This window comes from Trichosurus vulpecula, chromosome 2, assembly GCF_011100635.1.
Source record: "Trichosurus vulpecula isolate mTriVul1 chromosome 2, mTriVul1.pri, whole genome shotgun sequence".
Classification (NCBI taxonomy): domain Eukaryota; kingdom Metazoa; phylum Chordata; class Mammalia; order Diprotodontia; family Phalangeridae; genus Trichosurus; species Trichosurus vulpecula.
In genome coordinates, this window is record NC_050574.1 from 334,087,000 (window position 1) to 334,113,127 (window position 26,128).

The window sequence follows — 26,128 nt, forward strand, 5'->3', positions numbered from 1 at the left end:
CAGTATTTCTGCCAAGAAAACCCCAAAAGGAGTCACAAAGAGTTGGACACAACTGAACAGCAACAACTATAATTTTAAGTCTTAATTAGTTCACATATGTAAAATTAGTTGTTAAGAATGATTTCAAACTCTAAATGCTAAAGCTCTTTTCGTGATCATGACTCATCTCTGAGACCCAATTTATTAACCTAAAATTGTATTAAATAAAAGGGTGCTACATTTATATAGTAATGTATAAGTTAGGATTTATTTTTTTCTCAAGGAAAATAATATTTTATTAAGATAAACTTCTAATCAGTAAATTTTTCTTTAAATATGTCACTTATTTCAAATAAATTTTATTGCAGCCAAAGCAGTTCATAATATGTACATAATAAACCACACACACACAAACACAATTTAAGTTATAGGAAATAAGTTTCTTTTTTGGGCAGATATTGTTAAAGATAATTAAAGTTGCATTCACCAGCAGCTTAAACTCATGTTTAATTTGGTATAAATGTGAAATGTTTTCTTGCTTCCTTCTGTTTTGCTAATCACCATCCCTCAATTGCCTTGTAAAGCTCATATCATTTTACCTAATTTTACTGTTTTCTCTAATGCTCTGGTTCTAAGCAAAGTTTTTCATAGGCCTCTTCTATTTCTGGGTCTGTCTCACACATGATGTCATCCAAGTATGGATCTTCAGCTCCCGATAAGTCTGTTCCATTTTCTTCATAATCTGAGAAGAAATTCTCTCTGTCACATAACTCCTAAAACTTTTCTTGATAATTTGCTTCAGCAGCAGCAAAAGGAATGCCATCAGATGTATAAAATGGTGGTTTATACATAAAATAATTAGGATGATTTTCAGGTGTTGATTCTCTATATGTTAAGGTGGCATGAATGCTACCCCAGTTACTTGATTGGAGTTCTACTAGCTTCAAAAGCATTTGTTTGATATGTCTGAGGTAATTTGCATGTAGGACAATATTTTCAATTCTCTGAACAATTTCTTCCATATGTATCTTTCCTTTTTCCTTCCATGCATCTTCCAAAACTGGTCCTGTCAGCTTCACTAGTTTTCCTGCACAGATTAAATTGCTGTCCACAGGATTAGAAAAACAGACATTCAGCAATTCTCGAAGAGCAACCTGAAGAATATCTGCTGTTGCAACCTGTCCCTTTGTTCCCTTAATCTCCAGGTTAAGGTAAAGTTCACCCAAGAAGAGGACAAAGAAATGAAATCATTTTCTGGTAGCTTCACCCCCTTTGGCAGCCTGATCTTTTCTGCCATACTCAGTTCCACATCGTTTAAGTAGTAACTGACGGAAACTTCCTTTTTGTGGACTAATGCTTAGATGATGAGACAAATAATTACACAGCCAAGCTCCTATATAAGAGAAGCATGGCACAGTTGTGGCCTGTTGGAAGATGAGTTCCAGGAGGTTTGGTAAAGCATCAGCAGTAGTGACCCAGCTATTAAGAGTCTCTGCAAATTGAGAAATTTCAGTTTCAAAACTTCCTGGTTGTTCTGTAAGGTGATTAAAAAACTCCTGCACATATTTTCTAAGAGTAGGATAACCATCACAGACATCTTCATAGGAAAAATCCGTATAATGAAAAGCAAAACCTGATGGAGAAAATTCTGGAGCATTCATAGATATATTTGACATTAGCCTAGGTGCCACACATGCCTGGGGTTTAGCAATTGTTGAAGTACATGGGGAGATTTTATCCTGTGAACTAGGTAGAGCTCTCCTAGGCTTTGGATATTCTGCAGGAGGCCTGCCTGGCCTCCAAAACAGGCTTAACATAGAAGAAAAAGCACAAACATGGGTACGGCTTTAAACACTGATCAAATATGCCAGAAAACATTTTAGGCTGCTAGGTGGCACTGTGGATAAAAAAGAGGACTGGGAGAAGAGAAGACCAGAGCTAGGATCCTGCATCAGACACTGCCTAGCTGTATAACCCTGGACAAGTCACTTAAGCTCTCTGGGTCTCAGTTTCCTTGTTTGTAAAATGGGATAATAATAGCATCAACCTCACAGGGTGGTTGTGAGGATCAACTGAATTAGCATAGTTAAAGTATTTTGCAAAACTTAAAGTCTTATATAAGCACCAGCTATCATTATTATTATCATCATAGTCTTTCTTTGCACTTGCAGAGATAGCTTCCTCAAAAGCTAAGAGGTCAAGGGATAGAAACAGGCAGTTTTCAAAAGAAAAAATGATGGTTGTCAACAACCATAGTAAGGAATACTGAAATATGAAAGAATACACTTACAATAATCAAAGTGTCAGGTGAAAGGTTTCTTTTCATCCTTCAAAATTGATAAAGATCACAAAAGATGGGAATAATCAATGTTGGAAGGTGGGAATAATTAGCACTGGAAGGGCTAGAGAAAGACAGGCACACTGATGCATTGTTGGTGGACTATCATTTGGTAGAGACATTCTGGAAAGTAGCTTGGAATTATATTTTAAAAAAGAAATCTGACTCAAATTTCCATATCCTTTGACCCAATGATTCCACAGCTAGACATATTATCCCAAAGGAGTCAGGGACAAAAAGAGAGGTGGCATATACACAAAAATATTTCTTGCAACAAAGTAGATGACCATTGATTGGAGGATGGCTAAATGAGAGGTGGCATACAAATGCAACAGAATATTGCTGTGCTAGAAGAAACCATTAACATGAAAAATACAGAGAAGCATGGAAAGACATAAACTGATAGAAAGTGAAGTAAGTAGAGTCAGGGAAACAATACACACAATGACTATAACAATGTAAATGGAAAAGACAACAAAGACATCAAAATAATCAAACTTGTGTGCTGTGAAATGATAATGACCAACCTTGGCTTGAAGGAATAGATATAAGATGTCTTTGCAGACATAGGGGGCCATGGGTTCAGAGCAATGCCTATGATGTCAGACTTTTTCAATACTATTGTTGTCAAACTTTTTCCACTTCAAAACATTTGTCGTTATAGAGAGGGTTCTCTCAGAGAAGGTGAAGGGAAGGCTATACGCGAACATGTAGGTGACATAAAAAGAAAAGATATGATGAAAACTTAGTTCTGAAAAAGAAGAAACAAACAGTTCCTGCCCTCAGGGAGCTTATATTCCACAAGAGAGAAGCAAGGGAAATGCAGAACTGTGGAGATCTAGCTGTGTAAGGTACTCTGATCTAAGAGGGACTACGTCCAGGAGTTTGTGTCCTTGTTCCCAGCACTAGTATGTTCTAAATGGTCTACATGACCATGAGAGATTCATGATACATTACATTATAATTATGTTAACCATCACATAAGTGTAAATTATTCAAACAAAATACCTGTTTTGAGGACAAATGTTGTGTCTGTTGAGTTTACAATAACATCAGACTCTTCCTCAGTGATGTCCCCCAAAGCAACCTGCAAGGTAATGGATCCAATCTTCCTTTCATATACTCCCCATTTAGGGCTAGAAATAGTGTCAAATAAATCTAAAGAGGAAAAGAAAAAGAACCCAAGGACCAAATATGATTTTGTGACTATTACATCAGGTTCTGTTGTATGCCTTTCACTTACTCTTCCCTCTTCCCTTTTTGTAATCTTTCTTCTTTACATTTCCAAATCCTCTATGTGTAAAAGCTTTTCTATTTGCTGAAAGATATTTTAAAATAGCACATGTTCCATACGTAGCATTAATTACACAACCAGATCGGATGATCTAGAACCATCTAATTGGCTGAGTCTAGGTCAACCTATATGGATGTGATTTTGACCAGCCTGAGAAAAATATTGGTCTCATCCCATATCATTCAATAAAATGGCCTCACACCAGATAACTTGATCTGATTTATGACTGATAAAAATGACTAGCACTTAGCATAGAGCCTGGCACACAATAAACACTTAATTTAAAAATGCTTTATCTGTCTATCCATCATCTGCATATTTAGTATTTTATAGGATTAGAAATATTACACATGGTTTTATATCTTCTCTCTTACTTTTCTACTTTTAATATAAACTGTTATATGTATCTGCATTTTGACTACCACTAAATTATTAGTAAATACTGGTAAACAATTTTAAAGAAAATAACTTTATCTTCTTCCTTCTTCTTTCTTGTGGGGTAAGATACCCAATTGAGTATGTATGGTATTCCCTCCTCAGGTCAAATCTGATGACAGCAAGATTCACTCATTCCCCCCTCACCTGCCTTCTCTTCTCTTCCTACAGAACTGCTTTTTCTTGCCACTTTTATGCGAGATAATTTACCCCATTCTATGTCTCCCTATCTCCCTCTCTCAATATATTCCTCTCTCATCCCTTAATTTGATTTTATTTCTTTTAGATATCTTCCCTTCATCTTCAACTCACCTTGTGCCCGCTCGCGCTCTCTCTCTCTCTCTCTCTCTCTCTCTCTCTCTCTCTCTCTCCATATATATATATATATATATATACATACACATACACATACATATATACATACATACACATTCACTTATATATATATATATACATAAACACACACACACACACACACACACACACACACCCTAATACTGAGGTCTCATGAATCATACACGTCATCTTTCCATGTAGGAATGTAAACAAAACAGTTCAACTTTAGTAAGTCCCTTATGATTTCTCTTTCTTGTTTACCTTTTCATGATTCTCTTGATTCTTTTTTTTGAAAGTCAAATTTTCTATTCAGCTCTGGTCTTTTCACTGAGAAAGCTTGAAAGTCCTCTATTTTATTGAAGTGGGGGATGATAGAAGGGAGGCAGATGGGGGTGGAGCTAATAAAAAACAAACACTTTCGAAAGGGGACAGGGTCAAGGGAGAAAATTCAATAAAGGGGGATGGGTTAGGAAGGAGCAAAATGTAGCTAGTCTTTCAGAACATGAGTATTGTGGAAGGGTTATACATAATGATACACATGTGGCCTACGTTGAATTGCTTGACTTCTTAGGGAGGGTGGGTGGGAAGGGAAGAGAGGAGAGAATTTGGAGCTCAAAGTTTTTAAAAACAGATGTTCAAAAATAAAAACAAAAAGGTTTTGCATGCAACAAGAAAATAAGATACACAGGCAATGGGGCATAGAAATTTATCTTGCCCTACAAGAAAGGAAGAGAAAAGGGGATGGGAGGGGAGTGGGGTGACAGAAGGGAGGGCTGACTGGGGAACAGGGCAACCAGAATATAGGCCATCTTGGAGTGGGGGGAGGGTAGAAATGGGGAGAAAATTTGTAATTCAAACTCCTGTGAAAATCAATGCTGAAAACTAAATATATTAAATAAATTTAAAAAAATTAGAGAAAAAAAGAAAATAACTTTACTAGACCTTGTGTATCACTGGTGTTGGAAACTGTGCCACTGGTAGCATTTTCATCATTATTTTTAGTGAATTCTCTTTCAAATGCCTGGAAAAAAGAAAGGCACTTACTGAATGTAACAATTCTTGTATAAATATTAATCAGATTTTTTAGAGAAGCATAGGCAGGAAGAAAATAAAGACATATTTCTATGGCTGGTGATTACAATGCCATATTTCCAGCAGAAATTCCATTCTTAAAAGATCACATTAAAAAATTCTAAAATCAGAAGATCTGACCTAGATTTGTGTCTTTTGGCTTACTTTCTGTGTGGTCTTTGACAAGTCACTTAATATCTCTGGGCCTCAGATTCCTAACTTATAAAATGGGGATTTGAACTAGATGACCTCCAATATCCCTTCTAGCTCTAAATCTATCATCATATAATTGAAAGGAAGATTTGGAACATTTTTTTCATATGGTTGTTGATAGTATGAATTTGTTCTTTGCTTGTTGAAATTCTTTGACTATTTAACTATAATTATGTATTTGACTACCTTACTTATATGGTTTGGATATGAGACCTTCATCAGAGACAGTTGTTGCAAAGCTTTATTTTTAAATTTTAGCTAGTGTTGGCTTTGATTGCACAGAACCTTTTTAATTTTATGTAATCAAATACGTCCCTTCTTTCTTCTTTGGTTTTAAGCTTTTCCAATAACTATAATTGTGAAAAGTATTTTATTTATTGTTCCTCTAATTAATTTATGATGTATCTTTTATATCTTTCATGTATCAATTTACAACTTTTCTTGGCGTATGGTATGAGATGTAGGTCTTAACCTGATTTCTACCTGATTGCTTTCTAATAGTCTCAGCAGTTTTTGTCAAGTAGTGAAACCTAATCCTAGTAGTTAAGGCCTTTTGGTTTGTTAAACACATGGCTACTATATTTGTCTGTTTCTATATATTGCATAACTCATCTGTTCTGCTGGTCAACTTCTATCTCTCTCTTTTTCTATTTTTGGTGGTTGTTGTTTTAGTCGTGTGAAATTCTTTGCAACCCGATTTAGGATTTTCTTAGAAAAGATACTAGAGTGGTTTGTCATTTCCTTCTCCAGTTCATTTTACTGATGAGAAACTAACACTCAATGGGGCTAAGTGACTTTATTGTGGAACAATATATTTGTTTATTTTTTAGATTGTATTTGGTGCTTCTCTGTAACTGACTATGACCCATGTGCTTTAGCAGATTTAGTGATTCCACTATTCTATTTACTAAAACTCATTATTAGTGGCTTTCTAAAAGTCGGGAATAAGCTTTAAGAAATTTTAAAATACACTTTGAAATGTATTTGATAATGTTGAAACAATTTATTATGTGATGAATATGTGGTTCCATTCTACTTAAATCTTGTTGGAAGTCTTGTGCTATTTTTTAAAAGAAATATAATTCGATTTATTTGGTAATTTTTAAATACTGTAACTCAGGAACGTATATTTTATATGCTTGAACATAACAGTGCAAACTGGCGTGAAACAAAAGTCAGGATACAATTAAAAAACAAGATCTTGTATTTCTAAAGACCAAGCCAAAAAAAAATTTAAGGAGAATTCCTTTACACTGAGACATGGCTGGGATCAGCTTAGAGTACCTGCATATAATAAATATACTCAAGTCTGTAGTTACCTAAGATCAACAAATTTACAATGAAAGTAAGACATAAATTGCACTGTACCTATTCACTGGTCAGCTTATACCTTAATGTACTGCGTTCACTTCTGGGGGCCATATTTGAAGAGTTGGACAAACTGATGAGTATTCTTTGGAAAGTTATCAGAAGGGAAGGGAAGGAAACAGAGTCTACAAGCCTGAGTGAAGGAAACACGAGTAGAGACTAGCTGGAGAAGTACAGGAGAGGTGTGGGCAGGACACGGTCCCTCATACTCTAAGTGAGGCTTCCTGCCAAGATGACTCATTGAAATAGAGTTAGACTACCTCATTACCACATTACTGTGCTTCAACAAAACCCTGAAGTTCTCAAGAGACTGAATAATGATTAAAAAAAGGATCCAGTTAAAGCTATATTAAATGACTTCTACCTCACCAGAGCTACATATTAGGTAACCCAACATCCAAATGCAATAAGAAAAGTGACCTCCAGCAAAACCTCTGTGATCAGTGTTGGCCCAAGGCATGCACGGCCTGCATAGATTTGAGACCGGAGACAGCAAGAGTAAGGGGGTCCCCAAGAAAGCCCTGGAATGGCCTGATCTGAGGTGCCAGAAATGGCCCTAAATATCCAATGCTGTGAATCTCAAATACCCAGGGAGGAGTTGGGGAGAGGGTCAGCCTTCAGTAAGTGGAGGACAGTATAAAAACCCAGGTGACCTAGAGGAAGACCAAGCAGAATAGGTCATATCATCCAAAAGGCCAACAATGGGGTAGAGCTGGCATTAAGCTCTAGTTGAGGAATTAGAGGTGGTACGATGAGTAAATCAAATATAAAATATGAGCAGGATAAAAATTATTGCAAATTAAATATTTCCTCCCAAAAGTAGGAAAGACTATCAGAGATTCAAATGAAAAAATTAATTTTCCACAAGGACTAACTAACTACATAAATACCTAACAGAAATGAAGCAAGAAATAATAAAAAATGTTTTAAAGCTCTCAAAGAAAGAATTGGAAGAGAAAGTATTAAGTCTTCTCAAAATAACAGTTGGTGGCACAAGTGGATAGAGGGCTGGACCTGGAATTAGGAAGGCCTGAGTTCAGATCTAATCTCAGACATTTTCTAGCTGGGGGAGTCAGTTTACTTCTGTTTCCCTCAGTTTTCTCATGTGTTAAATGGGGGTAATAATAGTCCCTACCTCCTAGGGTTGTTGTGAGGATTAAAGGAGATAATTATTGTAAAGTGTTTTACCACAGGGCCTGGCATATAGTGAGTGATAAATAAATGTTAGCAGTTATTATTATGAAACCTAGAATCGATGAAAGAGAAGGCAATATTGACACGGGACAGCCAGGTTAGAACAAAACCAAAATATTGAAAAAATAGAAAAGTTATGATGCCCAATATAACAAAAAATTGGACTAGAAACCAGGTCAAGGAAAAATAATTTAAGGATGTTTGGACTCCACAAATAATAATAAAAATGAAATGTCTGGACATCATTTTTCAAGAAAATTCATTTGTAGGAAAACTGTTCAAATCTGTAGAACCAGAAGTCTAAATGAAGAGATAAAAAAATCCACCCATAATTTCCTTGTAGAAAACTGTACAGGAAAAGTCTCAGGAACATTAAAGTCAAAAATTCAAGGAGGTTAAGTGACTTGCTGGGTAGCAAGTGTTAGGCTGGATTTGAACTTAGCTCTTACTGACTATGCTGCACTTCTTTCTTTACTCAGCCATCTTGACTGTCATGGGAGTTTGTTTTGCTGGTTTATGAATTTTTTACAAGGGGCTTGTTTTCTTCTTTAATGGGGAAGAGAAGGGAGAGAAAAATAAATGCTTGTTAGTTGAAAAACAGAAATACAATTTTAAAAATTGAATTGAACTGAATTCAACTGAATGCCCCATAGGCTGTTCTCCATACATGTTCTGGGTTTGGAAATTATAATATTCATTGCTTTTCTCCTTCCTCTAAACATACTTATCCCACCTGGAGCTCCTTCAGTTCAACAAGCATATTAGGCACTTATTTTGTGTAAGGTGTCTAGGTACTCAGCATATGAAGAAGAAAATGTTCCTACCATCAAACTTATGTTCTACTGGGAGGATAAAAGAGGAATAAGTAAATACAAAATGGATACTAAACAATACAAGGTGATTTTAAGAGGTCAGGACAACTAACACGTGGGGGAAGGAGGGTGGGAATCAGGAAAAGCCTTGTCTATGAGGTGGCACCTGAGCTATGCCTTGAAAGAAGACAGGGATTCTAGGAGGCTGAGAAGGACCAAGGAATGTGCTGGTCTTAGTGTTCTATTCCCTCTAAGACACTGTTCTAGCTTCTTAACCCCTTAAGCACTTGCTTTTTTCAACATGGCCAAGAATTCACACTTCTCTCTTTCATATCTTTCTCCTGCTTCCAGGTAGTGAACCCAATCCCAAATGTCTGAAAAAATACCCTGCTTCCTTTGTATCATTTGTAAGATATCTTTACTTTTGTTGGGATTTCTTCTTCATTGCCTTCATCTGCATCCTTTGCTGTAGGCAATCTGACAGTGAGCTTCAACTTTTCTTCTCCTGGCAATTCTAACTCATGGTTCTCTCTCTCCAGGACTCGTTGCCTCGCTGAAAAATATGGGTGAAAGCAAGATTATGATGTGGTAATCTTTAAAAAGGAAAACTGTTGTACTGGTTTGGGGCCTATTTTTGTTGATATCTTTTGCTTCCCTATCAGCTATATTTGTAAATGCCATTCCCCCCCTTTATCTAGTGAAACACATTTTATAACAATGAAAGAAAAATTAAAAGGGAGAGAAAGCAGTTTGACAAAATCAACAAACTGTGTCTCATGATATGTACAATATTTTATACTCATTGTCCTCTGTAAAGAAAGGAAGGGAGTGCGTTTTCTCAATTCTTCTCAGAATTAAACTTGGTCATTATTAAAAAGGCAACAACATTCTAAAATGCCCATACTTTTCAAGTTAGTTAGGCATACATGCCAATAGTAATAATGATTGTAACTAACATATACCTAGCACTTACCGTATGCCAGACACTATGCTAAGCACTTCACAATTATTGTCTCATTTGATCCTTGTAACAACCCGGGGAGTTAGCTGCCATTATCACCCCCATTTTACACGTGAGGAAACCAAGACAAACAGAGATTGAGTGACTGGCCAAGGTCACGCAGTTAACAAGCATCTGAGTCTGGGTTTAAACTCAGGTCTTCCTGACTCCAGAACAGCACGGACTTTATGTGGCAGTAAAGAACTGAAAAGAAAGTAGATGCCCATTGGGGAATGAGTAAACAAATTGTGGTATATGAATTAATGGAATATTACTATGCTATAAGAAATGACAAATGTGAAGAATACAGAGAAGCACAAGAAGATTTGAACTGAGGTAAAGTGGAGAACGCAGAGCCAAGAAAAAAATAAATATACAATGACTATGACAATATGAAGTGGAAAGAACAACCACCACAAAACCTGAAATGAATGTAACAAACAGAGAGAGTCAGATGAGCAGAACAGATGTGAAAGTTATGTGCTTAATTTATGATATTCTTCAGGAGAAAGAGCAGCTCTACATAATTGAGTTTCAAAGTTTCTTGTTGGGCCCAAAGAAGTGATATGAGAAGACAACCCTCATCCACTCCTTTAGAAAGGAAGTCAAGTTAAAATAACATCAAGGTTCTACTAGGTACCCCCAAGGTGGGCAAAGTTGAAAAAAAGAGAAAATGACAAATGTTGGAGGTGATGTGGGAAAACAGGCATATTGACTGACTCTTGGTGGTACTGGGAATTGGTTCAGTCATTCTGGAAAGTAATATGACTTTATGTCTGCAAAGTCACTGAACTGTGTACACCCTTGGACCGAGCAATACAATTAAGCCTATACCAGAAAGATATCAAAAAGAAGAAGAAAAGGACCCTTATGTACAAAAGGTATTTATAGAAGCTCTTTTTTGTGACAAAGGATGGGAAACTATGGGGATGAACATCAACTGGGGGAAATCCCGAACAAATTATATGTGTGTATATATATATATATATATATATATATACATATATATATATGTGTATATATATGTATATATATATATGTATATATATATATGTATATATAGGTACACATATATACATATATATTTAATTGCATAATATTGTGCTGTCACAAATGATGAAAGGGAACTAAATGAGACCTTCAGGGAGCACAGCCAAGATGACGGATTTGAGGAAGCAGCTAAGTTCTCCCAACATTTTCCTCCAAACAACTTTAATAACACCTCAAATCAAATTTGAGAGTAGTAGAGCTAATAATAGGTTCTGGTGAGATATTTCCTCAGCACAAGACAACATAGGAGGTAAGAAGAAGAGGTCTGTGACACTGAGGTGGGGACTGGCCTAAAAGCTACATTGGAAGCTCTGAAACTGGAGACATTCAGGAAATCAGAATACTTGTAAGAAAGAGACTGTACAGAGGACCTCTGTGCTATCATTAGGTACAAGACAAGGCACTGTTGGCAACTCCATTGCCTATACCCACTTCTGGGTCACTGTTCTTAGAAGGAGAAAAGCATTTGCTGTCTTAAGGGAGCAGGGACTGTGAGGAGCTGTATTGATTCCAGATGCAAGGAAGCAGTGAGTCCATCTCTTCCTAGATGACACCACTTTGGATGTACCAAAACTTCCCAAACCCCCAATATGAGTTCTAAAAACAGCAATATAAAAAAAGCCTGAAGCTTGGGATAATGCCTTTTCCCCTACATTCTGGGAACAAAGTCCAACTGTAACATAAAATTCAAAGTCAAGAAATAGGCTGGAAAGAAGAGCAAACAACAATAATAGAGCCCCAGTATAAAAACATATTATGGTGACAGGAAAGATGGAAGATAAAACCTCAAAAGAAGACAATAATGTGAAAACATCTACAAGCAAAGCCTCAAAGAAAAATGTGAATTGTACACAAGCCAGAGAAGAATTCTTGAAAGAGCTGAGACATAAATAAAATAAGTGGTAGGAAAAACTGAGAAAAAACGAGAGCAATGTAGGAAAATTATGAAAAGACAATTAATAGCTTGGTAAAAGAGGCGCAAAAATAATGAAGAAAATAACACTTTAAGAGAGAGAACTGGCCAAATTAAAATAGAGGTACTAAAAATTCATGAAGAAAATAATTTCTGAAAAATCAGAACTGGAGAAGTGGGAGGTGATGACTCATGAGACATCAAGAAGCAGAAATGATAAAATAGATAGTTTCAGAGAAAACTGGGAAGATTTATATGCACTGACACAGAGTGACATGAGTAGAATCAGGTGAATAATTTATATAATAATAACACCATTATAAGGAAAAACAGTTATGAAAGAGTTAAGAATATTGATCAATGCAATGACAATCATGATTCCAGAAGGCCACCTCCTGACAGAGATGATGGACTCAAGTGAAAATATGAAAAAATGTATTTTTCTGACAGGACAAATGTAAGAATTCATTTTGCTTGGACATGCATATCTCTTACAAAAGTTTTTCTTTTTCTTTTTTTTTCAGTTTGGTGGAAGAAGTTGGGAGCTAAAAAAAAGAATGTTATTGAAGGAAATCCAGAAGGAATCACAGACAAGCAGAATAGCTTTGAAAATTACCTATTAAATGTGCTCTAAATAACAGAAATTTGAAATTTCTGGCACAATCTTCCTTTTTCTGTTCTACCATGTACATGGAAATGTTAGTTTATAATTTTTGTTAGTAGCATAATTTTTAATTAAAAATAGTTTCTGAATTAATCTACTATAAATGTATGCTACTTAACAGCAATTAGGCCCTCATGGCTGCAGGCCAAATAGTTTCTCCCCTCTCTTATCAGCTTCACAACATGCTTCTCATAAGGGCTATGTCCAACCTTCTCCTTTCTGGAACTAACCCTCAGCTCTATCTTGATTCCTATTCCCTCCATAAGCTTCATTATTCCTCAACTGCACCTTAAAACTTCCATTAATTCTCCCACTCTCTCCTCCTTTCACCTTTGGTGTCACACTGTAAACTGGACATCCTGATCCCTCCAATCTCCTTTCAACCTTACTTCACCCAGAACTTCCACTTTCTCTTTCATCTTTAATTTCTCCCTATATTTTGACTTTTTTTCTCTGCCAATAAATGTTGTTTTGCCCTATCTTGAAACAAACAAACAAACAGGAAAACAAAAGTCAATTCAACAAAATAAACCAACACATCAATCAGGTCATAGGTCCCTTCATGCCTCCCAATATGATCATGTCTCTTCTTTCCCTTAAAAACCCTCCTCACTTCATCCAAGTTCTAGAAAACTAGAGCACAGTGCTTGGCACACAGCAGGTACTTAACCAAAGTTTTCTGACAGTCAGTAAGCTTACAGTTGGTGTGGCCCCTATGTTTCCTCTCACTCTGTGCTAAACCATCTGAGATCTGGCATCCACCCTCATCACTCAATTGAAACTGCTCTCTATAGTTACCAATGGTCTCTTAATTGCCACATCTAATGGCCTTTTCTAAATCCTCATCCTTTTAAAATGACAGCCTTTGTCACTGTTGGTCACTCTGTTCTCTTGGGTACTCTCTTCTCTCTAGTCTTTTATGCCACAGCTTTCTTCTGATTCCCCTCCTACCTATCTGACCTTTCCTTAGTCTCCTTGGCTGGATCTTCCTCCAGATCACACCTTGATGTCCCCCAAGGTCCTCTTTTCCTTCTGTACTATTTCACTTGGAGACCTCATCAGATCCCATGGGCTAATTATCATCTCTGTGCACATGATCTTCAGATTTATTTATCCAGCCCTAACCTCTCTCTGGACTCCTCAGTCTCATATCAACAGTGACCTATCAGACATTTCAAATTGGATGTCCTGTATGCATCTCAAACTTACCATGTGCAAAATAAAACTCATCTTTACACCAAAACACTTTCTCTTTTTGAAATTCCTTATTATTGTCAAGAACACCACTATTCCTTCAGGCTCACAATGTAGGTATTATCCCCAGTTCCTCATTCGCAAGCCACCCCCCTGCCCCAAATATCCCATCAATGGTCAAGTCTTGTCATTCTACTTTGATAGCATTTCTCATGCACCCCTCACTCCCTCTCTCTACTCACAAGGCAACTGTCACCCTGGTGTAGATCCTCAAGACCTCACATCTGGACTATTGTCAGAGCCTGCTGGTTGTTCAACCCACCCTCTGACTCTTCCTCACTCCAGTTCAATCTCCACCCAGCTGCCAAAATGATCTTCCTAAAGCTCAGATGACCATGTCACCCTCCCCTGTTATAAACTCTAATGGCTCCCTATTAACTACCTCCAGGACAAATATAAAATTCTGTTTGGCTTTTACAGGCCTTCACAACCTGGTTCCTTCCTACCTTTTCACTCTTCTCAGACTTTACTCCCCTCTTTTTACTTGTCCTGTTTCACTGACCTTTTTGTTTCTTAAGCACAACCCTCCATCTCCTGACTCAGTGCCTTTCCCTGGCTGCTCCTCATGCTTGAAGCCCTCTCCCTCCCACCTCTGCCTCCTAGCTTCTCTTGTTCCTTCCAGACTCGGCTAAAATATTACGTTCTGCAGGAGTCTTTTCTGCCTCTTCCACCCCTCGAAGTCAATCACTCTATGTGATAATCCAGTGGCAAGGCTGGGATTTAAACCTGCTTTTTTATATAAAAAAGTGGCAGTAGCAAGATTTGGCTCCTCCCCCATTACATTTTTATTGTTTGCTCTTTAATTTAGGAATGAAGCTTCATAGTCAATCATTTTAAGTTACATGATACTCAGGTACTAAATAAGTTAAATTTGAGTTGCAATTTTTGTCAGTTCTAGATCTTCTGTGATAAAAATGTTAGTTATTATGCAATTCCTCCCCTCTTTTATTTTTACTTTGTTTTCAAACATATTGTTCTCTTTTCAATGCTCTAGAGTCTGTTAAACCAAGCTTCATAAGGAGGTTTGGTAAGGTGGATCTGTCCAACCAGACATAGGGTAGGGCACTGAGGACAAAGTAGGGAATGCTATCTGTAGTATTAAGAAGAATGTTCAGAGGCCAGAAGGTTCAGTGGTACTGGACCTACATTTCCCTGACTCTTGCTGTGTTACACAGAGCAAACTTCCTTGTGTTAATGTTCAATGTAAGTGCCTCATTTCAACCAATATCAAAACTGAACTAAGGGAATGCTAATAGCCCGAAGATTTCAACCCAATTAAATAAAATGAACATGTGAGTTATATGCAAATACAATTGCAGGACTCAGAATTTCTATGACTTCCTCCCTTCCAGCTTTCAGGACAGGAACCATTCCTTCCCCTGCCTGAACATATAGGACCAAGTCACAGGAGCAGGAACCTGTATTTTATACTTCTATCAATTTTTCAACTTTATGATTGGGATAGATTTTTGAAAACATTCATAAAATCATATACTCTTAAAATTTTTAGAATGTTCAGGGAACATTCCAGAGATTGACTCCTCCAAACCCCTGATTTTGTGGATGAGAGAACTGAGTACCAGAAAGGAGAAACAGGAAGAGGAGGGGGACAGGTACATAGAGACAAAAGCTAGAAGAAGAAAGGGAAATGAGACACTCAAGGACAGGAAGACGAAAACTGGAAAGCGTAAGAAGAGAGAGTTCTAGGAAGAAATAATCTCTCTCACTTTTTTCTCTCCTTTCTCTTGCTCTACTTTCTTTTTCCTCTCTTTTCCCTCTCCTTTCCTTCCTTCCCTCCCTCTGTTCTTTTTTCTTTCTTTCTTTTTTCCTCCCTCTCTTCCTTCCTTCTTTCAACACTGCATGTTCAGAAGATGGACAGAACTCTGAATAAGTTGACCAACATTTTGTAGTCATATGTTCCTGAGCAAGTCACTTAACCCTTCTGGGTTTCTATAAAATGAGAGGTTTGGATTTAGGGGACCTCTAAGGCTCCTACTGTATCAGTAAATCTGTGCTCCTTTGACCTTCCTTAATTGTAGTTCTTCAGATAGAGTTACAGAAAGGCAATTTGTGGTTAAAGTTTTTGCTACCTTAGGAAAAGAAAAATGAGTAAAATGAGCTTTTCTATTCTTTTTAAAATTTCATTATGTTGTTCTTCCTGAAAACTCCTCCTTTTCTCTGAATTATGGGGGAAAGAAAGATTTATTCTCAGTGAAACCAGGAGGAGGAGGCTATGGGGGGATCAGGGATCCAAGTGCTTCTGGAAGCTGAGTCTGGGACTAGCAGTAGCTCTCCCTTGAAACCTGCGGTTGCTAAAGACAAAAATCCTCGTTAGAAAGAGTTGGAATTCAACTGTGATTATAGATCTTCCTGATCTATAAAATGGGCTTTCTGTCACACACACACCCCAAATATTAGTAAAAGAGGATGTTTCCCATCTAAGACCAGGGAAGAAGTCATGGGGGTGGAATTCTAGTGGACTAGGAAGAAAGGCTCTGGATTCTCAATGATTGATGGGGGCTACAAGAGAGGCCTGTTGACTACAAATCAGAACAAAAAACAACAGAGAGCACCTGGGTGGGATTTTGAAATGCTTAAACCTGTGCCAGGGACTTGTCACGGCCTATTACTGCTCATTGTTGGTACACTAATACTTAAACAAGTATTTGTTGAATACTACTAGAATCGAAGAGATAGTAAGATAGGTTGCTGGACCTGGGAGTCAGAAAGAACTGGGTTTAAAACCTTCCTCAGATCCTTACTGTATAATCCTCAGCAAAAGACTTAACCTTTCACTCTCAATTTTCTCATCTGTAAAATCGGAATAATGATAGAATTCAACTTACTTTTAGTGTCAGGTCTCTATTTGACCTTGTGTTAATTTGAATATTTTATATTTTTGAAGATACTCCTTTACTTCTTTTGTGTTCTCAGTTTTGTTAACATAAAACCATGGATAATAGATCCTGGCAGTTGTACAATATTTCTTATCTTCATTGTCTGCTTTTGCTTCTTCTGTATTCTGGCACTGTGTTGTTCAGCATCTTAATGTAGAGGTAATTGAAAGTTTATGTTTTCTCTTCTACTTCATCATTACTTATAGCTGGAGCTTAACTGAACCTGAACCCCAGATAATGGTGTATATGAGGGACAGGGGGCAGTAAACCAATCTTGGGAAAATCCAGGGTCCAGCTCACTCAGTCAAGCTTTGGGGAACACAGTGGATAGTGAGAACCGAGATGATCTAGACATAATCTTGGTTACTCTTCACCCTCTACCCCACCCCAGATAACTCAGGTCCCCCTCAATTGGGAGTTGTCTTTTTCCACCATGGTGGCTCAGCCACCTTCTTTCAAGAAAGAGTTTGTGGGATGAAGGATGGCATTGTGGGGAGATTTCTGGCTTTCTAACAACATGGAGGAGATGAAACCACATAACTATGATAAATGTATATTGACATGGTACAAAGGGGATGGATTCCTCACCGTCCTTTGGTGGTAATCCTGAGTTCCTGAATGCAGGCGAGAGAGAGCCCTCATTCCAACCCCAGTGAAATGAAGCAAACCCTCAGAAGAGGTCTTCAATAGGGGACACCAGGTGGGGCTGGGGCCAGAGTCAGGAAGAACTGAGTTCCAATGTGGCCTCAGACATTTACTAGTTATGTGACCACGGGCAAGCCACTTAGCCTCTGCCTCAGTTTCCCCAATTGTAAAATGGGGATAACGATAGCACCTACCTCCCAGAGCTGTTTCGAGGATTAAATGAGACAATATTTGTAAAGATCTTAGTACAATGCCTGGCACACAGTAGGATTTACATAAGCGCAAGCTACTATCATTAATGCAAGCCCGGCTTTCCAGTGCCCCTTCTCCTGGCTCAGGTTGGCCTCCACTTCGGTGCCCTCTCCCAGTTCACCCCGTCTCCCCGCCACAGCCTTTCCTCCCACGCTGGTCCCTGTCTAGCGGCTCCCCCAACCCCTTTCTACTCACCTTCTCTTTCTAAAAACTCTACCCAGAAAGTGCCTTCGGTTGGGCCGGCTTTGACCGTGCACTCGCCTCCCCCGGACTTCCTCGGGCTCTGGAAATACTTTTGTAGTTTTCTCTCCAATCCAGAGCAGAACTTGAACACCTGGACCAGGACCCGGTGAGGCGGACTGTGGGTAGAGCCTCCAGTGGCCATCAAAGCTGGGTCGGATCTCGTGAGTCGAGGTGCCGGGGCTGCGATGTTTGTTGGATGAGCTCCGGAGGCGAGTAACCGAGGAGCAGAGAGGGCAGAAGCAAGGGAGCAGTCAGCACTCGTTCCTGGCTCCTTAGCCCAGCTTCGCCCAACCCCACCCTCGCCCCGCCCCAGATGGCTTGCAGAGTGTCAGTTTCATTTCCCCAAAGCTGCTTCTTAATTTAGATAGGTCCCTGGAGCACTGAGGCTCCTTGGCCTTGGCCTACACCTAGTAAGAGATTGAGGGAAGACTTCCTCACTCTAAACTGGCCCTTGGTCCCCTATGTCAGCCTGCCTTTCAGCATTATGCTGACAAAAGTATAATTTTAAAATTTATTATTTCATTTGATACTTAACCCCCACATTTGAGGTAGTTAGCATAAGTATTATGATCCTGATTGTGTGGATTAGGAAGAAAACTCAGAGCAGACCAATGATGAAGTAATTTGTTCCCTGTGACCCAAGTAATAGCAGAAATGTAATGAACAACTTATCTTAGACATTTTATTCAAATTCTTTTTTTAAAACCATGATTCAGTATTTCTAACATTTTCTTCAAATTCAATTGGTGACAGAGAAGGGCATCTTAAATAAAAAAAGGTGTCTTGGGGAAAAGTTTTCTAAAGTTTTCCAGTTTTAAATTCAAGCCTTCACACTATGTAGTCATATCAAAAGTCATTCACTGATATATACGCTCCTCACAAACACACATACACATCCCCTAACAAAAAAGAAAAAAAAAAACCAACTGTATTATAGGGAATAGGATACGCACATACATATCTTTATAAGGTGTGTGATGTTTCATGTATAAGCAAATATAAATTTATCAAATGGGTAATGAATTGTGTTTTGGACATATAGAATTTGAGATGCTTTTGGGGGCATTTAGGCCAAGATGTACAAAAGGAAGTTGGTGCTGTGGAATGGTAGCCCCAAAGAGAGACTAAGGCTGTATATGTAAAATTTGGGAATCATCTGCCTATGGATGATAATTGGATCCAAGGGAGCTAAGGATACAACTACCCAGTGAAATAATATCGAGAAGAGAGTAGAGCATTCAAGATAGAGTTTTGAGGGACACATATCTACCGGGCATGACAAGAATTAAGATCCAGACTGAGGAGAGGTCAGGCAGTTAGGAGAAGAATCAAGAGATGGCAGTGTGATAAAAAGTCCAGAGAGGAGAAAATACCTAGCAGGAAAAAAATGATCAACAGGGTCAAATATTGCAGAAGTCAAGAAGGTTGAGGACTTTTAAAATGTCTTTAGATTTGTTAAGAAGAGCTCATTGGTAACTTTCCAGAAAGCAATTTCAGTTGAACAATGAAACAAAGAGCCACATTTTGATTGTAAGCGAGTAGCAAGAGAAAGGGAATCTGTCTTGTATCTACAGACTTCACAAGGAATTGAGCAGAGGAGGGAATGAGAGACAGCTGGTGGGGATGGTGCAACATAATGAGGGCTTTTTGAGGATGAGGTGAAGGGACTGTGAGCATGCTTGTAGGCAGCAGGGAAAGAATTAACAGATGTGGGAAATGGAAGTTTAGGGAGATTAGAGATGGTGGTGTCACCACCTGAAGAATAGGGGAGTGGATAGGATCAAGGGTGTATGAAGATGGTTAGGTCTTGACCAGGAGAAGGGCTATTTCATCAGAGACTTAAGTGAAGGAGAAACTAGTAAGGAAGAATAGTATCAGAGGGGTGTGAGATGTGGGAAAAGAGAGAAGTCTTCAGCTGAGAGAATAGGAGAGGGGTGCTGTGGGAGTGTGAGGGAAACAAGGAAGGTTTGGAACATCATATTTCTTCCTTCCCCCAGCAACTTTCCTCCATATCTCTCTTCCTCTCTGATGCCCACTGGGCCCCTCTTGAGAGCAAAGACTGTGTTATTTTTGGGTTTGTATCCCTGGTGGCTGGCACAGTGCCTAGCCATAGTGGCTCCTAATACATGTTGGTTGAATGGGATTATTCTGAGGATTGTTAAGTGTCCAGCATTCTGAACAAATCACTTACCCCCATCTGCCTTAGATTCCTCATCTATAAAACGTGCTTGAGAAGGAGATGGAAGACCATTCCGGCATCTGCCAAGACAGTGCCAAATGGGGTCAGGAAGAGGTGAACAAGACTGAAAAATGACTGAAGAACTAATATTAATAGAATCAGAGATCTAGAGCTGGAAGGGATCTGAGAGCCAATCTAGTCAAAGCCTCTATTTTACAAATGAGGAAACAGACCTCCCAGAAGTTGGAGGAAGGTTATACAGTGAGCAGGTGGCAAAGCCAGGATTTGAAGTCAGGTTCTCTGACTCCAAATCTAACCTGTTTTTTATTGTGTGCCTTGTGTGACACCTAACACAAAATATTCCTTGATTTTCTCTTCTCTTTTTGTACCATTTTTAGGTGGAAAATTTTAAAAATATATTCTATATTTGTTTATGTATCTTCTCTGCCATTTTCTCCAGATTTTTTGTGTTTTTTAGTTGTTAATCAGAAAAAATGCAGAATTACAATGAATGTATTTGATAATCCAGCCCCAACTAATATGCAATGCAGATTTCATCACATCAATGCTTCATGGTCCCTTTGTCCTCTTCTCCCCCAGGCCCTGGTGGTCATCTTTATAAAGTTAATGATCAAAACCACCTCGTTAATGTTATTTTCTTTTTAAAACCTAGCATAGAATCCACAGAGTCTGTACTTACTTGTTCAATATTTCAAAAAATATTATATCGATTCCTTTATTTTTTGAATTAAGACAATAATATAGACGTGACTCCCTTAAGATATCTGGAATCTATGAGATCTGCCAAAGCCAAGAGAAGTATTTGCTGGTGCTTCTTCTTCTGATGCTGGTGCTGTAAAGGACCTCTGTGGTTAGTGACAATTGTTACCCAAGTACTATCAGTAAAGTCACACCTAGGAGAAATAGTATAACTGATGTGTAAAATTGTTTGGAGACTCAAAGCTTCCGCCAGCCCCTTCTTCCAAAGTTCAGTTTCTTCTTCAGAAGGACGTTACCAATAATGAGCTTGCAGTGAGTCTCCTTATCCTGGCCTAACCCCAAGCCAAGCTCAGAAGTAATTTAATCAAGGGTACCTGAAACTCCATTGTGTTCTGCTCAGGCTTGGGTGGAGACAGATACTTTTGTCTAGATCTGGGCTGTCCAAATGGGCATGCTGTTATGGGGCCCATCTACAAGCATAGAAATTTACATGAATGCTTTAGTAAATGAAGCTGAGCTACCACATAGCTCTCACTAAAATGGCAAAATCAAAATATATTGTCTATTGTTTCAATAAAAACCCAATGTTGGACAGCTCTGCTCTAGATAGCCCAAGGCTGGGGCTAGCATGGTTGGGGGGTGGCTTGATAGAAGAGATATTTCCTCTGTTCCCTGGTAAAATGATGATGGGGTGATATAAACCCAGGATTAAAAGATATGTGAACAGTGTATCCCAACCCCCAAATGGCCTCAGTTCCAACATTACAGCCTCCCCCCACCCCACCACTTCATACCTGCTTGTTCAAAGAGAAAGAAAGAAGTAGATGGACGCAACCTAGACCAAACTCACTGGGGTTGACACTGGTCTCTAAATCCAATAACATCTCATTATGAAATGCTTATAGGTACACATCTATTTAAGGCATTCCGTGTAATTATTTTTGATTGATTTTAATTGACTTCTGCCATTTTTATCTCACAATCATTTTTCATTACCTTCTCTCCCCATAGGACTTGGGGGAACATCCTCACATCTTTCTCTAGGTGGGTGAATCCCAAATCTACATCATTAATCCTGACCTCCTACCTAAGGTCCTGTCACACTTCCAACTGGACTGGACGTTTTCATGGAATGCCCTATTGTTATTCTAAACTCAAGCATATCTGTATTAATCACCTTGGACTTTTGTGGTAGATCTCCATCCATGCCATTTTAGGCACTTAAGCAATTCTTGTTGATTTTTTACCTGATGCTGTTACCTACGTATCATGTGATCACCTCTGAGTAATTTCTGCGCAAATCCACCCATGGTTCTAATCCCCCTCAGGAAACCTGCCTTCTGACAAGGTCTTGATCATAAGGTCAAAGGTTTTGAGCTATAAAAGGCTTGAAATGATGGGGTGCTTGGGTGCTTGTGCTTTGACTCCAGTTCCAAGATCACATTTCTCCCTAGCCTCAAAACACTATCCCTGACAGTTTTGTCCTTAGCCCAAGGACACTATGCCTAGCAATATCTCATAAGTGGACCCCAGTAAGACAAACCATCTTTCCCTGCAATTACTCATAAGTGGGTCCCCAGTAAAACAAACTATGTTTCCCCATGACAAGAACAAGCTGACCTTTGAAGAAATTCTCTTGTAAAAACAGGACTATCTTGTGACTACAGAATTATCATGTATTAATTCCCAAAGTTATCATATTCAATCCAAAGGCAAGCTATAGTCATCGACTCTCAAAGTTATCTTGCTACAGATGTAACAGACCAAAAATACACCCTGAGAAACCCCATTCCCCTAGTTTCCAGTAGTAAAGGACATCTGTGACTGAGGTTGTAAGTTATTACCTAATTAGCATATCTGCCAGATAATTCACAACTTTTCCCATATAAGCTTTAGCATCATTCCTGTTGAGTTGCAAGTTCCTTAGGGAATGCAATTTCCTTCCCTAAGGAGCTCTGCCCACTATTTTGGCATTACAAGAAACTCTTGCCACCTTGACTTGAAGAATGCTTGAGTTTGAGAATTCATTCTAGATGACCCACTTCAGTCCTTCAGTACCCTCCCCAACCCATCATAGAGATCATTGTTTTCCAGATGAAAACTGAGGTCTAGAGAGATTAATAAATTCGTCAAAGCTCATATATAAGTGAAGTAAGTGGAAGAGCAGGCATTTGAGCAGAGGTTCACTAACTCCAAATTTAGCCCCTTTTTAACTGCACCTTATGAGCAGGTCCAACTAGATCTTCTTAAATCTGGAACCAGAAAGAGATAATAGGTAGCATTCATATAAATATTTTAAGGTTTGGAAAATGCTTTAAGTGTGTTTTCTCATTTAATCCTCACAACCCAGTGATATAGGTGCAATTATCACCATTTCATAGATAATGGAAACTGAGGAGCAGTTAAGGTTAAATGACTTGTCCAGTGTAACACAGCTAGTGTCTGAAGCTGGAATTGAACTTAGATTTTCCTGACTCCAAGGTCAGCATTTTGTCTACTCTAGTACCAAATTACCCTATGGCTGTCACATTGCAGAGGAAGTTCAGAAATGAGAACAATCAAATAAAAGGACAGAGCAAACATCTGCATATAAGATCTGAACAATTTGTTATCCTCATGGTGATAAGATTTAACAATTAAGAAAAACCACCACATTGTAATTCATCCATATAGAGGATGCTGATCAGTGATGATTGCTTCCTTTTGGTTCCTTTCTAGAAATGGATAACTGAAAGGAAATGCTAGCCTTTGATCTTGGTGAGGAATGAAAATACTTACATTTAAAGATTCTGGGAAATTTTTTTCAAATTAAATTTTTTTTTCACTTGAAAAAATCGATATTTTCTTTTCATAATTTTCTTCATTTTCTTGGATAGCTCTTTTTTTAAACCTTTCCTCAATCTCCCTTATTTGATTTTTAAAGTCCTTTAAAAGTTCTTCTAAGAACTCTTTTTCTTGTTGGGAGCATTTGACGTTTCTCATTGGAAAAGGTGTGGCTTTTTAAGTTCCATTATTTTCCCCTGAATATGAACCCAAATCTTCTTATCCACATAGTAACTATCTATGTTTGGATTTTTGTTTACTTATTTATATAATTTTTTATAGCCGCTATTAGTGTAATCAAGTTGCAGTCCTGAAGTATGGGGTATGATGCCCCAAGCCTCATGTCCTTCATAGTGTTATTTTCTGATATATATCTCAGGGCCCAACCTTGGGCTCTTTTCTCCACTTCTAACCCATAGCTGGAGCCCACAGCTGGAGCCCACAGCCACACTGTCCCACAAATGATCTTGTTCCCTGCAGTCCCTCCGGTGGCTGAAAACTACAGTCGTCCTCTCTACCCCAGAACTGAAAGCAGGGACTCTGCTCTCCTGCAAATGCAAAGCTAAGAATAATTCTGAATGAAAAAAAAAAGACATTTGATCAACTCTCAGACTTTCAGGACTCTGTTAAAAAAAACAAACAAACCCTGAACTCAACAGAAGATTTGACATATAAGAGCCAAGAGAAATATAAGATACATACCAATGACCTATTACAAGGGACTTAATGCGCTTTCCTTTTATGTATGGAAAATGTAAAGCCTATGTCTACGATTGTTACTAGCAATTAGGTAGTTTATAAGGAAGATTGGGGTAGACCTGAGTATGCTATGACTTCGAAAAGTAAAAGCATTCAAGAACACCTGAAAGAGTAATTATGTTATACAAATGAAGTGTAAGAGGAAGAGTTGATACAGAGATCAGCTGTTTTTCCCATGAGGTATTTTACATTTTCTTCCATTTTTTCATTCTTTTGAATTTGTTTGATTGATTCCTAATGTTTCATGGAATCCTTAGCATCCATTTGCCCAAGTCTAACTTTGAAGGAGTTGTTTTCCTCAGCTAGCTTCTGTACTTTTTTTTCTCTTTGGCCAATTGTACCTTTTAAAAAAATCTTTTTAAATTTTATTTTAGATTTAAATACTGAAACTTAAATATATAATAGGAAAGGAAAAAGAAACATTATTAAAAAATATCATGTGCACAGCAGAATGTAAGAGAGGATTCAAAATACACAGCAATAAATTTCCATTTCGAGAAAGCATATATAATAAATACCATGTGTTGTCCTGAGAGCTCTCCATCTTTTCTTTGCTTCCTTCTAAGTTTTCTTTTGTTCTCTGCTGTACCCTTTTTACTTTGTTCTTTCTTATCCCCTTCCCTCCCTCCACGCACTGCAATTAAGTGTGAATATATTTATATATAGATATAGATATATACATACACATATACGTATACACACATACATACTTAAACATATACTTTGCCTCAAAGATTCTACTCCTAATCTTTTATATACATATCTTTTATTTCCTATGCCTCCTGACTCCTCTACTTTACTTCTACCCACTACCCTGCCTTCCTATTACTTAACCTACCTGCCCTCCAAAGATCCCTCCCTTATCCTCCTATTCCCATGAATCTGCACACCCTTTTACATGCCTCTTTGACCTATTCACTTATCTTCCCCTCTAAAGACCCCTTGCTTATCCTCTCCCACACCCCATCCTCTTAGCACAGTAATTTCCAAACAGTTTCCTTCTCTTTTGATGTCAGTAAGGTCTCCATGAAGAATTTAGTGTTCTGTGGCCAGAATGTTTGTTGAAACACTGGTGTACTAATACCTCTTTGGGCTATGCTATATGCCCTTTCTCACTTTAATGAAGCCAATTAATAGGTGCCATTATGCCAACATTGTTATTTGAACCTTAGAACTAGTCAAGCCTACAAGCTTCTGTCTACCTATTTCTCCCATTGCTGGATTTACTAGCAAACATTTTTAGTTTAACTAAACTTGTTAAACTACTTTAACATTTTTCCTTTGGCTGCCCCTCTTCTCAGTCATTGAGGACTACTCCTTGCCAAGGTGAAAATCCTTTTCCCTAGAACATCTTATTCTTTTCTTACTCAGCTCAGCCTTATGCGTCCCCAGTCCTATCCTGCCTCTTACCTGCTGTTTCCTCCACATCCTCTAAAAATCTTGAAGCTGTCTATGCTCAATTCATGTAATTCTGTATTCCTCTGAATTCTGTGTGTTTATTTTCTCTTATGACCCCATATTCTAGTTCATCGATATGCCTTCATTTACTCATCTACTCCCCACAATTTCAGTACTTCATTTGTTCCTAGTTTTGGAGGGGTTTTTGTTTGTTTGCTGTTACAGCTGGTTCTATTAGAAATATTTCCTACCACTAACATTGCTGTCCTTTTGCTGTATGTTGCTACGCAT

At 38.2% G+C, this 26,128-nt stretch overlaps 1 protein-coding gene across 1 annotated transcript; it reads right to left on the reverse strand.

Moving 5' to 3' along the window:
• Positions 1-584: 584 nt before the first annotated feature.
• On the reverse strand, positions 585-26,128 carry LOC118837116 (polyadenylate-binding protein-interacting protein 1-like). The gene is given in 7 exon segments (XM_036744096.1): positions 585-1,771; positions 3,326-3,475; positions 5,325-5,403; positions 9,463-9,593; positions 17,911-18,275; positions 24,068-24,254; positions 26,089-26,128. Coding segments are annotated over 7 exon segments (2,139 nt in total).